An 18,284-nucleotide genomic window follows, 5' to 3' on the forward strand; every position below is an offset into this window, starting at 1 on the left:
AGCAGGTGTGTGATGTGGAGAACAGGGGGGTGCAGGATATCTTCCGTCTGACATGCCAGCCCCAAGCTCTAGTGACCCCTTCTGGATGTGCGGTTGCTGATGTGTCCATGTCGGCGGATGAGACCTCCACGGTGCTTTCCTCCCAGGAAGACTGGGACTCTGCGCCAAGACACAGGGCAGTATCTATGGCGGGTCACCTGTCCACTGTTGTCACTGCCGACCACGACGCAGTCTCCTCCTTGTCGTTGGCCGATCTGCAGGCCCGCCAGCGAAAAGACGCCACCGTCTCCAGAGTCATCTTTTACGTTGAAAGGGGCCGCAGACCCTCCAGACGCGAGCGCTGCTATGAAGATCAGCCCGCCTTGAGGATGCTGAAGCAGTGGGAGAGGCTCGCTATGCAGAACGGCATATTGTACAGGGTTACGAAGGACCACATGACCAGGCACAAGAGGTTCCAGTATGTTCTGCCTGAGTCCTTGAAGTCGGAGGCGCTGTCTGGAGTGCATGACTTGGCTGGTCACCAAGGTCAACCTAGAACGCTGTCTCTCGTACGTCAGCGTTTCTACTGGTATGACATGGAGAAGGATGTGCGGGGCCATGTGAGGAACTGTCCCAGATGCGTACTCAGCAAGACTCCAGAGCCGGCGGCCAGAGCCCCTCTGGAGAGCATAATAACCTCTGCACCGCTGGAGCTGGTGTGCATCGACTTCTGGTCAGCTGAAGATAATAACAACAAGTCTGTGGATGTTCTGGTCATAACTGACCACTTTACAAAGCTGGCCCACGCCTTCCCCTGCAAAGACCAAACCGCGAAGAAGGTTGCTAAGAAGCTGTGGGACAACTATTTCTGTGTGTATGGCTTCCCACAGCGCCTGCATTCGGACCAAGGAGCGAACTTCCAGAGTGAGTTGATGGCGGAGCTGCTGGAGTTAGCAGGGGTCACGCAGTCCCGGACCACTCCGTATCACCCTATGGGGAATGGTGGCACTGAGAGATTCAATCGGACCCTGGGTGGAATGCTGCGCTCCCTGCCATCGGAGTCTAAGCACAGATGGCCCCAGATGGTCCAGAGCCTGACCTTCGCCTACAATTGTACACAGCATGAGACGACTGGCTTTGCCCCCTTTTACCTGATGTTCGGGAGGGTCCCGCGTCTGCCAGTTGATCTGCTGTTTAAGAATGTGCTCCAGGACGAGGTGGTCTGTGACTATGATGCCTATGTGAAGTCCCTGGCGGCCGATCTCCAGTCTGCTATGCTGTTGGCCCAGAGGCACACCTCAGTGGAACAGGGGCATCAGGCTGACCAGTACAACAAAAAGATGAAGGGCTTGCCCCTCTCGGTGGGTGATAGGGTCCTGGTGGCGAACAAGGGCGCCAGAGGGAAGCGGAAGCTGGCGGACAAATGGGAGCCGGACGTCTACACCGTCATCGCTTCCAGACCACAGTGCCACATATATCGGATCAGAGACCGGACAGGGCGGGAGAAGACAGTCCACAGAAACCTCCTGCTTCAGGTCAACTTCCTCCCCTTGGACGGGTCATTTGATGATGAGGGTCTAGCCGCGGACAGCGACACCTGTGCGCCTGGTGAAGCCTCCCTCTCAGTCATGCCTGAAGCTAGTGCCTCAGACGCGGACGGTGTGGCGGCAGAGCCTTCCATGGGAGATGGACCTGATGGGGGTCGCACCGCATCATGGGTGCAAGAGGAAGCCTCCCTCTCAGTCATGCCTGAAGCTAGCGCCTCAGACGTGGACAGTGTGGCAGCAGAGCCTTCCATGGGAGATGGACCTGATGGGGATCGCACCGCATCATGGGTGCAAGAGCAGTCTTCAGTGGAGAGTGAGGATGACGGGCTACGTCCGTATTCCCCCCAGGGGATGTCCCCTGCTCTGAGTGAGCTTCCAGTGGCAAGTGCCGCCAGTCCCCCACTGTTGCTTGCTCCACCGAGTTCCCCCCCTGCTGTAGTCCAGCATGATGACAGTGTTGTGTCCACACAACCAGGGCGTACTCCTGAGCTAATGAGTGTCAGTGTGCCTGGTCAGAGCCAGGGTCCACAGACCACTGAACGCTACACGTCCAGGTTCGGTAGGGTCATCAAGCCAGTCTTTCGGCTGATAGAGACAATGGTCCAACTTGAGAGTTTGATGGGCTTCGAGCCGCAAGCCTCTATCAAACGTGTGTGAGGTTAGCTGCAGTGTTGTGTATAGCGCTTACGGCCTGATACAGTGTCCTTTGTGGTGATAAGGAGTAACAGTTTTATTTATGTGTATGTGCCCTCGTCATGGTATGGTCAAGTGTAGCTGGATGGTGTATAAGGCACCGTCGTTATCCCTGGAGGTATGGTGGGAGTTGGCCACTCCTAGTGCCCTCCTGGCCTTTTATTAGGTGACAGGTATCGTTGGATTGTTCCGCAGTGTGTGGTTCTCATAGTAAGCTTGTGACTAGTGTGACACGAGGTAGGCACAGTTTTATTTTATTCGATGTAGGTGTAATTCTGTGGGGTGAATGTAACAAGTGCCTTGTTGCCTTGTATAGATAATTACACCCCATCACAAAATACACTTTAATACATTCCACTAATACTCCTAAACGTTTTATTTTATTGATTTAAGTTGATTTCATTCCTTTCGTTTTGTTTTATTGCACTTTTGGGAGTTAAGGCTTTTATTTTGAAGTCGACACACTTGCTTTTCCGGTCCTCCGGGACACACATCCTGCCTGCTGTCTCGCGGTGCGCCAGTCCCACCTGGAACTCCGTGAGGTGAGCACTAATTATTATGTTCAGTGAAAGACTTCGGTCTAAAAGTTGTTAAATATTGTACGTTACATTCCTAAAACTGTGAAACGAGTTTGTAATGTAACTAATGTTGTTAATATGTACCTGTGCAGTTGTTTTGTGGGAGGTTTGACTGGGTAAAATGCACTTTAATAGCATGTAGGAAGTTTGCACACACGTGCACTGTTAACATGGAGTTAATGCAGTCACGTCTTTTCTCAACCATAGCTCACGTGCTGCAGTGCAGATGACTATTCCTAATGCTGGTGCATTGTGTTGCCTTTGTAACCTTACAGGTATGTGTGTACAGTAGCTCCCATGTGTCCGTTTTGTATTCAATTGTGTATATCTTTCCAATGTAATTGTATGTTAAAATGTGTCATTCTTATGAGCGAGTCCCACCTGGAACTCCGTGAGCTCACGTGCTGCAGTGCAGATGACTATTCCTAATGCTGGTGCATTGTGTTGCATTGTAACCTAACAGGAGGGAAATAAAGTCCGTCAACAGTCATCCATGTCTGTCGTCCTTAACACAACGCCGTCAGAGAGTACACCTAACTACACCGGTCACACGAGTAATAGTGCTAAGCAGATGTATGTACTGTACAGAGTTGTAGTATTAATATGTACAGTGATACAGACACTATAGTACATACTGGCAAGCAGGGTAACCAGTAAGAGTAGGAAAGGAATATGTACAGGTATGTAAATACCTAAAGGAACAAATAAAATAAACATTTTTGTTTGGAAGCGTGGATTCGCTACTTGTAGGCACTGGCAATCTAAAGGGCGCTAACCTATTTCAGGACCACACTGACGAAAACATTTTGGAAATGGGGAAACCATGCAGGCTTAACCCAAATGGGCTCCAGACAAGGAGCAAACATGATAGTTCGGATTGTATTTATATTTAACCATATAGGATCATATGTATTACTTGTCAGCAGTGTAATCGATAACGATTAGATCAGTTCTGTTAGTTAGTTCTGGCCATTATGATAAACTACGTTTTAGTCTTCACTTCAACAAGAATAATACGCTGGTGTGACGAAACTCTGGCCTTATAATATTATTACTAACGCGGAGGCTCAGCAGTTTCTGATTGGTCTCCTCTCTGTGAGGTCGTTACTCCGCCTACACCTCACAGGGTTATTGGAGGACTTCACGGAGATACAACTGGGAACGAGGTTATTGGAGGACTGGTCTTTTGGAAACACCGCCAACAAAACGTCTTTCCTGATTGGGTGAGAAAACACAAGCCTGACTATAAAAGGTTACTCTCCAGCTCACTGCATTCAATTTCTAACTCGTTTAACGTGAGAGAATAATAAACATGTCTGGAAGAGGCAAGACCGGAGGAAAGGCCAGAGCTAAGGCCAAGACTCGCTCCTCTCGTGCCGGGCTTCAGTTCCCCGTGGGTCGTGTCCACAGACTGCTGCGTAAAGGCAACTATGCTCATCGTGTTGGAGCCGGTGCCCCGGTTTATCTGGCCGCTGTGCTGGAATAGTAAATTATTTAGCCTCTTCGACAAACTCCACAAAGGCTCTTTTCAAAGCCACCCACATATTACCGAGAAAGCAATACTTCTGCAACATCTATAACCATGCCTATTATAAGTTAAATGTATACTGTCCTCTACACATAGTTTCGACCTGGGAGCAGCTAATAATGAAATCACCTTAAGGAATACGTTTAATCGGAATTCCATATAGAATATTTGCGGAGAAAATGTTTGCTTCTACAATAAGTGCCTTGTTTGACTCGTTATATTTACATTCGTCGAGAGCGTTCCAGCCAATTCGTTTTAATTTCACTATTTTAGATTAAAATGAATTGTCTTTATATAGTACAACGAAAATAAATTGGCGTCTTTCTGGAGTACAAATGTAACAGTAAAGTGCAATAGGATTAAACAGAAGTATAATAAATGAGTACTATACAGAGTATTGTAATAATGCTGATCAGATGTATGTACAGTGTTATAGGTATAAATACACTATGGTAGTAAGTCATACTGACCAGTGGTATAAGGTAAGGTATATAAAAAAGATGATATGCAGGTGTATTCAGACATAAGTGGATTTATATATATACTATACATGCACACAAGAGTTACATGGGTAGAATATAGGTCAAATTGTGCAAGTATAGCTGCGTGGCTTCTTGTATACGATTGGTTGAGAGGCTTTGTCGCACATTTCCCGCGCACAGGAAACTATTTGCGCGCAAAGCCATAATAACCCAATTATTATTTTAGCAAAACTCCATAGCCACACTTGATATTAATTAAGCCAAGCAATAATCGACATGAAACTGCATTTTTCCAAGACAATTATTTTGTGCACCTTGATAGCGCAATGTACAGTTTCTACGTCAAATGTATATACTCTCGTTTCTAGACTATTTTTGTATCACAAACAGTACTGTATTTGCAAATCTGGTATGTCATAAATGTATAGATGTAGCAGTACTGTCTATCTGTAAGTCGTGTATTATATGTTATGATGAATTGAAAATGGGGGACCCTGATGTAAACAAGACAAAAGTCTTTCTCTGGTCTGCATCCCCTTAACAATTGTATGTATTGAGCTGTACTGTACCCATTCTGCAATCTGTTAATAAAGTTTTCAATCAATCAATAGCTCTCTTGGTGACATCTGTCACTGCTTTGACTTACAATATATATATACACACACACATTCATATACACATCTGTCTGTACATACAGCTGCATAATCCTTTTTGCATGCATTTGGCATAACTTTCAATCATGGAAATGCCAGTATACATTTATAAGGTGAGAGATGTTTTCTGATGGTGCTGAGTCATCTCCATGAGCAGGTGTCCTCTTGTTTGGGTTATTTATTACTGATCATAAACAGATGACACAGACCGACATGGTCTCACCATGAGCTACATGTATCAGTACCTCACTGTGGTACAAGATAATAATACAAGTATGACTCTGACAACATAGTATGTTTCAAAAAATGTAGCTAGCAGCCTACTGCACCACATTCTAATATCCTTTACTTCACAATGAGTTGAGCCCTAACAATAGAGGCCAGTATATCTGACCTATAGGCTAAACACAAACTGTAATGTTTGTGTTGTTCTGTTTCTTCCAGCATGGCTGCCTGTAACCGTTGGTAACCACTTTCAAAATAAAATGCCTAATTTATGTGCAGTGGTAGTTGGTAAAACACTGCTGAAAAGCATGATATTACTGTTCCGTTGTGACTTCTTTATAACATTCAGTAATAAGACACAACACTATGTGTTGATATGATAATCTATACATATAATCTATACATATAGCAACCATTCCATTGCCTTTACTACACAAACATTCCGTGCAAGGCCTCTTTTGTGGTAATGCAGACCATGTTGATATGGTGCGTTTATGTTTGGTGATATGATCATGATTCATTATGAATCTACTATGTCTATTTAAACTATTGAAATACAATTAAAATAGACCAATGCAGTTATTATTTATTGTGTTAAGTGTTCAGTGTAGCAGATTTAAATCAGAAAACACAGCAGATCAGCAATGCCCAAAAAGCATGTATTGTCAACAAGCATGCAGCAGTCTAAAGTACACAGCAAACTAGTCCCCCACCCCCAAAAGGAAAATGTAGCTACGCTTCTTGTGTGAGTTATGAAATGTTTTGCAACATTAATTAATTAAATGTTAGTTGTAATTAATATATGCCATGTGAAACCTTCCACTAATCTAAGGTAGTGATCATCCCTCATACGAAGTCGAGGTGACCCACGCTACAGGCCACCAGCAACAGTGTGTTTACCAACACCGGAAAAGCATCAATTTACAACAAAACCCGTCACCCCAGATTACTATTCTTGCTCCCAGTCTCTAGTCAGGTAGCTTGGCTCGCTGGAAAACGAGATTATGTCGGATTATAATGCAATCTAAAGAATTGTGAGACATAAATAACAGAGAAAGGTATAGCTGCGCACCATGGTGAAGGCGCAAATTGGTGGTTTGAAGCGTCCACAAACACACCAGGGGTCTCCAAATGGTTTAATTCTGATGGCACATATTTCTGCTTGCTGACCCGTTTGGCGTTAAATTCCTGCAATATTCATAGTTGTGTATTTGAGCTCTTTTCTGGCGAGGAGAAAACACAAGCGGCAGAGCATTTTGGCAGCACAGAGGAGGACAGGGTGGGTTGAGTCTACATGGCTCTCATGTAGTGTTTAAGACCAGCCCTCTGACTGAGCTTCAATATCATAATTCTACTTGTGTTGAATCTGAGACGGAACGAGAGAAGATGGCAGAAGTCGCTCCAGCTCCAGCCGCTCCGGCTAAGGCCGCTAAGAAGAAGGCAGCTCCCAGACCCAAGAAGGCAGGTCCCAGCGTCAGTGACCTGGTCGTCGAGGCAGTATCTGCTTCTAAAGAGAGGAGTGGTGTGTCTCTGGCTGCCGTAAAGAAGGCTCTGGCTGCCGGTGGCTATGACGTGGACAAGAACAAGGCCCGCGTTAAGACCGCTGTCAAGAGTCTGGTGACAAAAGGAACCCTGGTCCAGGTCAAGGGTACCGGAGCCTCCGGCTCTTTCAAGATCAACAAGGCTGAGGTTAAAGCCAAAAAGCCTGCAAAGAAAGCCGCTCCGAAAGCCAAGAAGCCAGCAGCCAAGAAACCTGTCGTGGCCAAAAAGCCCACGAAGGCGGCAACGAAGAAGTCTCCCAAGAAAGTCAAGAAGGTAGCAGCCAAGAGTCCCAAGAAGGTAGCAGCCAAGAGTCCCAAGAAGGTAGCAGCCAAGAGCCCGAAGAAGGTGAAAAAGCCTGCTGCGCCCAAGAAGGCCCCAGCTAAGAAGGCTGCCAAGCCAATAGCAGCTAAGAGAGGAGCTCCCAAAAAGAGATAAGCGTAAGCGTTTGAACAGAACGTTGTCTTTAATTCAACAAAAGGTTCTTTTAAGAGCCACCCACCACTTCCATGAAAAGCTATTATTGTACTCTAGTGTGTGGAAGTGAAGGGGGCTTATCGAATTATATAACTTAGTATTACTTATGGGATGGTTGATTTCCACGAGTTACCTCAGATATAGGTTCTCATACTCTAGTGTGTGGAAGTGAAGGGGGCTTATCGAATTATATAACTTAGTATTACTTATGGGATGGTTGATTTCCACGAGTTACCTCAGATATAGGTTCTCAATTGGAGAATGTTGATTGTTATTAAGTCCGCTTTTGATTAGTGGGTCCTACTAACGCAGATACTTTACCGCAACGAGTTGAGCCCTTTATGTGGAAATACATGAATTGCTATCATTATGGTCCATTTATGTCTGTGCGTAAATGACCGCTATGACACTTTGAATGATTACGGGTGATGGCCCATTAGTGGACACAGCAGATTCATGTAATTGTATTTATTCAGACCGGTTTGGATGTTACCTGGCACATAATTATGTTCCCCACTACCTCACATTAAATATCTACACAAGCAGCCATTATATTATACAGAACAAGTGGAACATTGACTCACAAAAGGCTCTTTTATGGACCCCCACTATTTATATGAAACAGGCACGGCTACAAAACACGACTAGTTCTACCGATTTATTTATAATGTGATTAGTGATCCAGACCAGGTAAAGAAAATGGTCTCAACGAGTCACACCGCTTCAGATAGTTATCTCAGCGGTCAGATATTCCAGCACAGCCGCCAGATAATCCAATGTACAGTTACCCCACCCAACCACCTCCAATGTACAGTTCCCCCCACCCTCCTACCCAACCTCCTCCAATGTACAGTTTCTTTGTCAAATGTATATACTCTCTTTTTTAGACTATTTTTGTATCACAAACAATATTGTATTTGTAAATCTGGTATGTCATAAATGTATAGATGTAACAGTATTGTCTATCTGTATGTCATGTGTGTCATATATGTTATGATGAATTGAAAATGGGGGACCCTGATGTAAACAAGACGAAAGTCTTTCTCTGGTATGCATCCCCTTAACAATTGTGTTTATTGAGTCGTACTGTATTGTACCCATTCTGCAATACAATACAGTACGGCTCAATACACACAATTGTTAAGGGGATGCAGACCAGAAAAAGTCGTTTGTCTTGTTTACATCAGGGTCCCCCATTTCCATTTAGAAACATCTCTTACAAAAATTTATCCTGGCATTCCTATGATAACAAATTATGCCATGTACCATTGATATCATGGTTTAAAATGGACTATACCATGTTATAACCATGTTATTAATGGTTCCATTACATTTACTATATGGCTGTACCATGGTAAATAATTTATATGACTGGTACCATGGTAAAACAGAAAATATTTTTTTAAGGGCAGATTCAGAGCACCTTGTGAAACATAAAAGCAACTATTGAGCTGCTGATCAGTTTGATCAAAAGTGTCCTTATTAGTAAATACTGTTCAGAAAAGTTAGGCCCTAATCTGTGATTTTATGTTGTATGACAGAAACACATCTAGATAAATTGTGACTAGATTTGAAGCATTAACATTACGAGTGGAGAGAGCATGGTGTGGTTTATCAGGGGATGCCTGTTGAGCAGAGTAACCTTTCAGCCAGATGTGGAGGCTGTGTATCCTGCTAAACATGGAGGGAGAGGGGACCGGAGATGATCAGTATTGCTGAGGGTTACTTATGAAGCCAGATTTTAGACTTCTGATAGCTGGAGTTTGATGTCAACAATAACGTTATAAAAGGTTATTGTTGTTGTAATAATACATTTAACATACAACGCAAGGTTGTAAATTGTACAGAAATATACAGAGCTCATATGATCAAATAATGAATACTATTTGCACTTGACTGTTGGAAATCATAGGACGTGTGTTTGGCTATGGGGTAGTTCATCTTTTTCATTATAATTAAATGAGCCTGGAATGTATTATTTTGGGAATAGCATTTCCACTTTGAAAATGCTAAAATAAACATTATCCATGTAGTATTCTGTACTTATGTATGACAACTATTAAAGAAACTTGAACTTGAAACTATTATAAAGTCCAATAATGTATTATTGATCAAGGTTCTAATACGGCAGGTGATGATATATTAATTTACTGTATACGTGTGATGTACTAAGCTAGTCTATCCAATTTAGCTACTTATAAACAACCTAAAATCACAGGATTTTGACTAGTAAATATAATTTGCAACTTAATAGCCATCCAAACTATGATTAGTTGTAAGTCATTTATTAATAAACAAGTATCATAATTTATACAACTTCATCTCCCGACAGAACCCCCTACCATGATAATAACTGTTCAAAAGAAAGGCAATACCCGGCACTCAACCACTTTGATGAACAGTGCGATCATGAGAATAATAACAACTCTCTCAGGACAGAGTAATGTCATGTATGTTGAGGATGTCATAAATGTCAATATGAATTGAAAATGGGGGACCCTGATGTAAACAAGACAAACGTCTTTCTCTGGTCTGCATCCCCTTAACAATTGTGTGTATTGAGCTGTACTGTAGTGTACCCATTCTGCAATCTGTTAAATAAAGTTTTCATCCATTCATTCATTCATTCATTCATTCATTCATTAATTCATTCACTTACTACCCACATTGTTTTTTTCAGTTCAAATTAATAATCACTTGACACTGCAGACAGACAATACATTAAACACCCTGTGAATCACTACCCACTTTCAAAAACGCTCTCAAAGAACACCTACGGGAGACTGCAATTCGAAACTGGCCCCTGTAAATGTCCTAACCCAACCCCCTCCAATGTACATTAAATGACCAAGTATGGTTTTGTCAATATTCCAATGTACAGTTTTGCTTTGTACAGTTGTACAGTGTCCCCCACCCACCTCCAATGTACAGTCCGCCCCCACCCCACCTCCTCCAATGTACAGTTTCTACGTCAAATGTATATACTCTTGGCTGGACTCTTTGTGTCACAAACAGTACTGTATTTGCAAATCTGGTATGTCATAAATGTATAGATGTAGCAGTACTGTCTATCTGTATGTCATATGTTATGATGAATCGAAAATGGGGGACCCTGACGAAAGTCTTTCTCTTGTCTGCATCCCCTTAACAATTGTATGTATTGAGCTGTACTGTACCCATTCTGCAATCTGTTAATAAAGTTTTCAATGAATCAATCAAACATTTACTTATAACCAGCACTGTACCCATTAGTGGACACGGTCAAATGTTATGCATTACGTGTTTATCGTCTTACTTATGTCCGAGGTAACAACGTAAGTTACACAACCAAATTGTATTTTGACAAACGGCAATATTGCATTTTCAAGAAGAGGTTATATATTAACTGTTTGTCCAACAGGCAGAACGCTGATCCAATAATGAAAATATGTCGAAAAAGATCTGCTATAAAGGCATAACAGGCCTGGTATTATGTTAGAGGTTATAAGACATTCCAATAAGCCTGTCTATGGGGTTATTATTCATAGTATAGTGACATGGTTCTATATTGTCGGCTCTGTGGGACGCGCCGTATACGCTGATATAACAATATCCACGTTGTTATTATAATTCCCTTTCACCGCCTACATTTGCGTGTATCATTGGTGGAGAGATCGTATGAAAAGTTCGCCAACAATGTAAACCAACCCCTATTATCTCTGTCAGTCCTTCTCTGATTGGGTGATGATGCACGGAGCCATATTTGACCAATAAGCACGAACCTTAGTGAGGATATAAAGACGGCTCTTCGGCGTGTTAACCACATTATTCTGTGTTCATCTCTAGAATAAACTGAATCATGAGTGGAAGAGGTAAAACAGGAGGGAAGGTGAAGGCTAAATCCAAGACTCGCTCCTCTCGTGCCGGGCTTCAGTTCCCCGTGGGTCGTGTCCACAGACTGCTGCGTAAAGGCAACTATGCTCATCGTGTTGGAGCCGGTGCCCCGGTTTATCTGGCCGCTGTGCTGGAATATCTGACCGCTGAGATCTTGGAGTTGGCTGGAAACGCTGCCCGTGACAACAAGAAGAGTCGTATCATCCCCCGCCATCTGCAGCTGGCCGTGCGTAACGACGAGGAGCTCAACAGACTGCTGGGAGGAGTGACCATCGCTCAGGGTGGTGTGCTGCCCAACATCCAGGCTGTCCTTCTGCCCAAGAAGACCTAGAAGGCTGCCAAGAAGTAAATTATTTAGCCTCTTCGACAAACCCCACAAAGGCTCTTTTCAGAGCCACCCACCTCTTCTTGAAAATGCAATATTGCCGTTTGTCAAAATACAATTTGGTTGTGTAACTTACGTTGTTACCTCTTACATAAGTGTAAGGCGATAAACTCGTAATGCATAACATTTGACCGTGTTCACTAATGAATGAATGAATGAAAACTTTATTTAACAGATTGCAGAATGGGTACAATACAGTACGGCTCAATACATACAATTGTTAAGGGGATGCAGACCTGAGAAAGACGTTTGTCTTGTTTCCATCAGGGTCCCCCATTTTCAATTCATATAGACATTTATGACATACATAACATACATGACATTTATGGCATAGGGACATATAGGTATTTAGTACTGATACATTTGTGACATAGGCGGTATTCAAATATACAGTACTGTTACCCCTAGATCCTGACAGAGTATATACATATGATGGGGAGGGGACTGTACATTAGGAGGGGGTGGGTGGGTGGGAGGGGAATATACATACGGCGGGGAGGGAATATATACATGCGGTGGGGAGGAGACTGTCTATTAGGAGGTGGTGGGGGTTTTGGGCATTTACGGTGGCCAGTTTCGAATTGCAGCCTCCCGTAGGTGCTCTTTAAGGGCGGTTTTGAATGTGGGCAGGGATTCACATTCCTTTACAGCTTTGGGTAGGGCGTTCCACATTGTTGTGGCATAATTGCGAAACGTGTTTAGTCCCTTGTTTGAGCCGAATCTGGGTTTAACATGATTTGTTGAGCTTCCTCTGGTGTAGTGGTTGTGGTATTCACTGACCTTTGGGAAGTATTTTGACATGTACATGGGCACCCCGGTCGTATAGTGTATCTTGTAGACCAGGCCCATTGCAAGTTGCTGTACTCTGTCGTCTACTCTAAGCCATCCTAGGTTGGCAAAGTGGGCAGGGGTGAGGTGGGTTCTGGGGTTCAGGTCAAGTAGTAGTCTGACCAGTTTGTTTTGTGATGTTTGTAATTTTGTTTTAAGCGCCTTTGAGGTGCTTTGGTACCATGAGGTGCACGCATAGTCATAGTACCCTAATGGGTACACTTGTACAGTGCTCATTAGAAGTGATGTTTAATGTGTTGTCTGCGTGTTTTGAAGGCTTAACGATATAATGTAAAATTATAAATGGCATGTCATAGCGGTCAAGTGATGATTAATTTGAACAGAAAAAATGGGTAAGTCATACTGGACAGCGGTATAAATAGTAAGGGATATATATATATAGATTACAGCATGCACGAACATAAATTGACTTGACAGCCATTTGTGTATTTACACAATTGTTGGGACTCTCAACTCTCAAACTATCTGAAGCGTTGCGACTCATTGAGACCATTTTATTTACCTGCCAATGTTGCTGGTCTGGATCACTAATCACATAAATAAATGGGTAGAACTACAAGTCGTGTTTTGTAGCCGTGCCTGTTTCATATAAATAGTGGGGGTCCATAAAATAGCCTTTTGTGAGACAATGTTCCACTTGTTCTGTATAATATAATGTTTGCTTGTGTAGATATTTAATGTGAGGTAGTGGGGAACATAATTATGTGCCAACATAATCCAAACCGGTCTGAATAAATAAAATTACATTAATCTGCTGTGTCCACTAATGGGCCATCACCCGTAGTGACGTAGTCATTCCAATAGTGTCAGTGTTAATTTACGCATTGACATAAATGCACCATAATGATGGCAATTTATGTATTTCCACAATAAAGGGCTCAACTCGATGCGGTAAAGTATCTGCGTTAGTAGGACCCACTAATCAAACCGGACTTAATAACAATCAACATTCTCCAATTAAGAACCTATATCAGATCTATATTTTATATAATATATAAAGTTGTGTTTGCTTTGTTGCCGTGCTGGAAGTATCGTGGAAATAAACCATCGCAAAAGTAATACTAACGAAGTTATATACTTCGATAAGCCCCCTTCACTTCCACACACTAGAGTACAATAATTGCTTTTCATGAAAGCGGTGGGTGGCTCTTAAAAGAGCCTTTGGGTTAATCTTCAGTGAACAGGGTAGTTTACTTGGAGCTAGTGTACTTGGTCACAGCCTTGGTTCCCTCAGACACAGCGTGCTTCGCCAGTTCACCGGGCAGCAGCAGACGCACAGCGGTCTGAATCTCCCTGGAGGTTATGGTGCGACGCTTGTTGTAGAGAGCCAGGCGAGAGGCTTCTCCAGCGATGCGCTCGAAGATGTCGTTAACGAAGGAGTTCATGATCCCCATGGCCTTGGAGGAAACGCCGGTGTCGGGATGAACCTGCTTAAGGACTTTGTAAATGTAGATGGCATAACTCTCCTTCCTGGACTTGCTGCGCTTCTTGCCTCCCTTGGCAGCGGTCTTGGTGACGGCTTTCTTGGAGCCCTTCTTGGGCGCTGGCTTGGCTGGTTCAGGCATATTCGACGGCTGATCAGACTCGAATGGTGACGGTCGCTTACGGTTTCCTGCCATATTTGTAGGAGGTCGATGCATTGTTCTGCTTTACTCTCTGTAGAGAAGCCAAAGCTATATATTTAGGTTATTGTATTATATGAATGTTTATATGTTTATTTTTATAACCTTACATTGAAACGGCATTAGTAATATTGATTGGATTTAGATAAAGTCATTGAACCATCTTTTTTGTCATAACATTCTAGAACATTTGTGATGTCACAGTATGATGTTATAATCAAACATTCTAGAACATTTGTGATGTCACAGTACGATGTCATAATCAATCAATCATTTGTGTATCTATATATATTCAACAATTAGGTCGATGCAAATAGTACTGCGTGGCTTCTACGATACGATTGGTCGGGCGTGGCGCACGTGTGTAAAGCTAATAGAAGTTAAGTTCTCATTTAGCCAGTAGAGGGCAGAAGAGTTTCAGCCATGAGTTTGTTCTGCTTTACTCTCTTAAAGGAAAACTCCAACATTTTGGGAAATTAGCTTATTTAACATCTTCCCTGGAGTTAGACATGCATGCATTAGGCTTAGGGAACGCCTGGACTGTTAGCGTGTAGCTTATTCCCAGCGGAAGAGTGCGTCGCGTGCTTCCACGTTTTTTCTGATTGGCCATGACGCCCATGTGACCACGGCAGCGCGAGAGAGCTGCAGCGCGGAAATAGGCTGTCTATTGCCTCGCGCTGCAGCGCGGAAATAGGCTGTCCATTGCCATTCTCTAAGACAAACTCTAACCTTAACCAGCTCCTTAACAGCGCCTAAACTTAACCCTTCTAACCTTAACCAACTCCAAAACAATGCCTAACCTTAACCTTAACCATGCCTAACCTTAACCATAACCAACTCCGAAAGAATATTGCCATTCTCTAAGACAAACTCTAACCTTAACCAGCTCCTTAACAGCGCCTAAACTTAACCATTCTAACCTTAACCAACTCCGAAACAATGCCTAACCTTAACCATGCCTAACCTTAACCATAACCAACTCTGAAAGAATATTGCCATTCTCTAAGACAAACTCTAACCTTAACCAGCTCCTTAACAGCGCCTAAACTTAACCCTTCTAACCTTAACCAACTCCGAAACAATGCCTAACCTTAACCTTAACCTTAAGTTAACATGCCTAAAACCGGCGAAAGAATGCATGTTAAAAAAAAAAAAAAAAAAATTGAAGGGATTCAAACTTGTCACCAACGGACCGCAGCGCTGCCAGTTGAGCTAAGCGTTGAATGAAAAACATCAGGGATTACGGCTACATAATGCCGCAAGCTCCGCCCTGCGGCTGCCGCGCTGCCGCGGGGCGTGTCGCAACCAATCAGGGAAAACGCGGAAGCACTCGGCAGCACTCTTCCGCTGGGAATAAGCTATAGGCGGACCGTTAGCATAGCTTAGCTTCATCACTGTGGGTCAGACATTTACCCATTTACCCTACAGTCACGAAATACACACTCCAAATACAATCAAAATACAACTCCAAAACGTTCCTGTAAACATGTTGTGACCTGTGTATTTACCACATCTACCAGTCACACGAGTATCCCAGTCACACAAGTCACACAAGTCTCCCAGTCACGCAGAGTTTGTTCTGCTTTACTCTCTTAAATTAAACGATTGTCTATAAATGAGTACTACTACTAATAATGCTGATCAGGTGTTACAGGTATAAAGACACTATGGTAGTAAGTCATACTGGCCAGTGATATAAGGTAAGGGATATTATATAGTCACACAAGTATATAAAAAAGGTTATATGCAGGTGTATTATACGGAAACCCTAAGAGGCCATACATACATTTGATTTACTATTCATTTGATCATTTACTCGACTTAACAAATAGTTTATTTGTGATAAGATTCATTTATTTCGTTATCTCGAGATTGTTTGGAAGAGTGGATTCGCTTCTTGTAGTCACTGGAAATCTAAATGTCACTATTTCAGCACCATGGACAGTACGGGACCACACATACCCACATTGATTTTATGCTTTGACTGTACTGTACAGCACTTTGGTTGGCTCTCAAGCTTTTAAATGTGCTCTATAAATAAATAAATTACTTGACACTGAACATTTAGGAAATGGGGAAAGCATGCAGGCTCAACCAAAATGAACTCCAGACAAGACTCTGGAGCAAACACTGAGAATCCCGATTGTATTTATTTTTAACCATATGGGTCATATTTATTACTAGTCAGCAGTGTATTCAATGAACTAATGGATCAGAGAAAAGACTTAACTGAATATGAATCGACTTCAATATTACGTTTTGCGTAGTCGAGTTATGAATAATTCTGGTGACTTGGTATTGAGCTACGATGGTCATCAAACGAACGTATTACACATCACCAACTTCATCCACATGGAATCAGAACATAGTTAAAATGAGGAAACGGGGCTCATTCAGGATTATTGAGGTGGCTCTTAAAAGAGCCTTTAGGGGAACAACTAGTCAACAGGTCGATTTAAGCTCGCTCTCCACGGATGCGGCGGGCCAGCTGGATGTCTTTGGGCATGATAGTCACCCTCTTGGCGTGGATGGCGCACAGGTTGGTGTCCTCAAACAGACCGACCAGGTAAGCCTCGCTGGCCTCCTGAAGAGCCATGACAGCAGAGCTCTGGAAGCGCAGGTCGGTCTTGAAGTCCTGGGCGATTTCTCTGACCAGTCGCTGGAACGGCAGCTTGTGGATCAACACCTCGGTGGACTTCTGGTATAGACGGATCTCTCTCAGCGCCACGGTACCGGGCCTGTAACGATGAGGTTTCTTCACGCCGCCGGTAGCCGGTGCGCTCTTACGGGCAGCCTTTGTGGCGAGCTGCTTCCTTGGGGCTTTGCCACCGGTGGACTTACGAGCGGTCTGCTTAGTTCTGGCCATTATGAGAAACTATGTTTCAGTCTTCACTTCAACAAGAATAATACGCTGCTGTGTCGAAACTCTGGCCTTATATTATTAACGCGGAGGCGCAGTGGTTTCTGATTGGTCTCTCTGTGAGGTCTTTACTCCGCCTACACCTCACAGGAAGGTTATTGGAGGACTGGTCTTTTGGAAAAACCGCCAACAAGAGGGAGAATTTATAAGTGGGTGGAAAACTTTCTAACAGGTAGGCCAATATCAGTACGGGTAGGGAAAGAGTATAGTGGAAAGTATGTAGTGGAGAATGGGACACCTCAAGGAAGTGTAATAAGTCCAGTTTTATTTTCTATTATGATAAATGAAGTGTTTAAGAATATAGAGAGCAGTATTGGGGTGGCATTATTTGCAGATGATGGGATTATGTGGAAAAGGGGAAAGAATATAGAGTATATAGTTAAGAAATTACAAGAAGCAGTAGAGAAAGTAGAGAAGTGGACACAAGAGTGGGGTTTTAGATTTTCAGTGGCAAAGACAAAGGTGGCATTTTTTACCAGAAGGAAAGTGTCAGATCAGGTTAGTCTTAAGTTATATGGGGAAAGGTTAGAGAGAGTAGAGTGCTTTAAATATCTAGGGATTTGGTTTGATAAAAGGCTTATGTGGGCAAACCATATAGGAAAAGTTGTTGCTAAGTGTAAGAAAGTATTAAATATTGTAAGATGCCTGAGGGGTAGGGAGTGGGGAGCAGGTAGGGGTTCTTTGAAAGCTGTGTATATATGATTAGTAAGGTCTGCTTTAGATTATGGCTGCATCGTGTATCAGTCTGCATCAAAAAGGTTATTAAAGAAGTTAGATATAATACAGTATCAGGCGTTAAGACTGTGCTGTGGTGCGATCAGAACAACCCCAGTATCTGCATTGCAAGTGGAAATGAATAAAGCTCCTTTGGAGTTCAGACGGAAGCAAATAGCGTTAACGTATTGGGTAAACTTAAAGGGCCATAAGGGGAGTC

The 18,284-nt window shown here is 43.1% G+C and overlaps 3 protein-coding genes across 3 annotated transcripts in view; 2 read left to right on the plus strand and 1 right to left on the minus strand.

The window, feature by feature from the left end:
• Positions 1-7,071: 7,071 nt before the first annotated feature.
• LOC311229834 (uncharacterized protein) overlaps positions 7,072-18,284 on the plus strand; it is a gene marked incomplete at both ends in the record, with an annotated part of 64,297 nt that continues 53,084 nt past the window's right edge. Inside the window, one exon of the mRNA XM_084315908.1 lies at positions 7,072-7,659. Within this exon, the coding sequence (XP_084172034.1) occupies positions 7,072-7,659 (588 nt within the window). The remainder of the gene's footprint in view (positions 7,660-18,284) is intronic.
• LOC311231051 (histone H2A-like) lies at positions 11,540-11,905 on the plus strand (the record flags this gene model as incomplete). Its single annotated transcript, XM_084317521.1, has 1 exon — positions 11,540-11,905. The coding sequence occupies one exon, from the start codon at positions 11,540-11,542 to the stop codon at positions 11,903-11,905; it is 366 nt and encodes a 121-aa protein (XP_084173647.1).
• On the minus strand, positions 13,999-14,373 carry LOC311231046 (histone H2B-like; the record flags this gene model as incomplete). The annotated part of the gene is made up of 1 exon (XM_084317516.1): positions 13,999-14,373. One exon carries the CDS (start codon positions 14,371-14,373, stop codon positions 13,999-14,001), a length of 375 nt encoding a protein of 124 aa, XP_084173642.1.

Source organism: Notolepis coatsorum (genome assembly GCF_963971535.1).
Source record: "Notolepis coatsorum genome assembly, chromosome: 6".
NCBI classification, from domain to species: Eukaryota; Metazoa; Chordata; class Actinopteri; order Aulopiformes; family Paralepididae; genus Notolepis; species Notolepis coatsorum.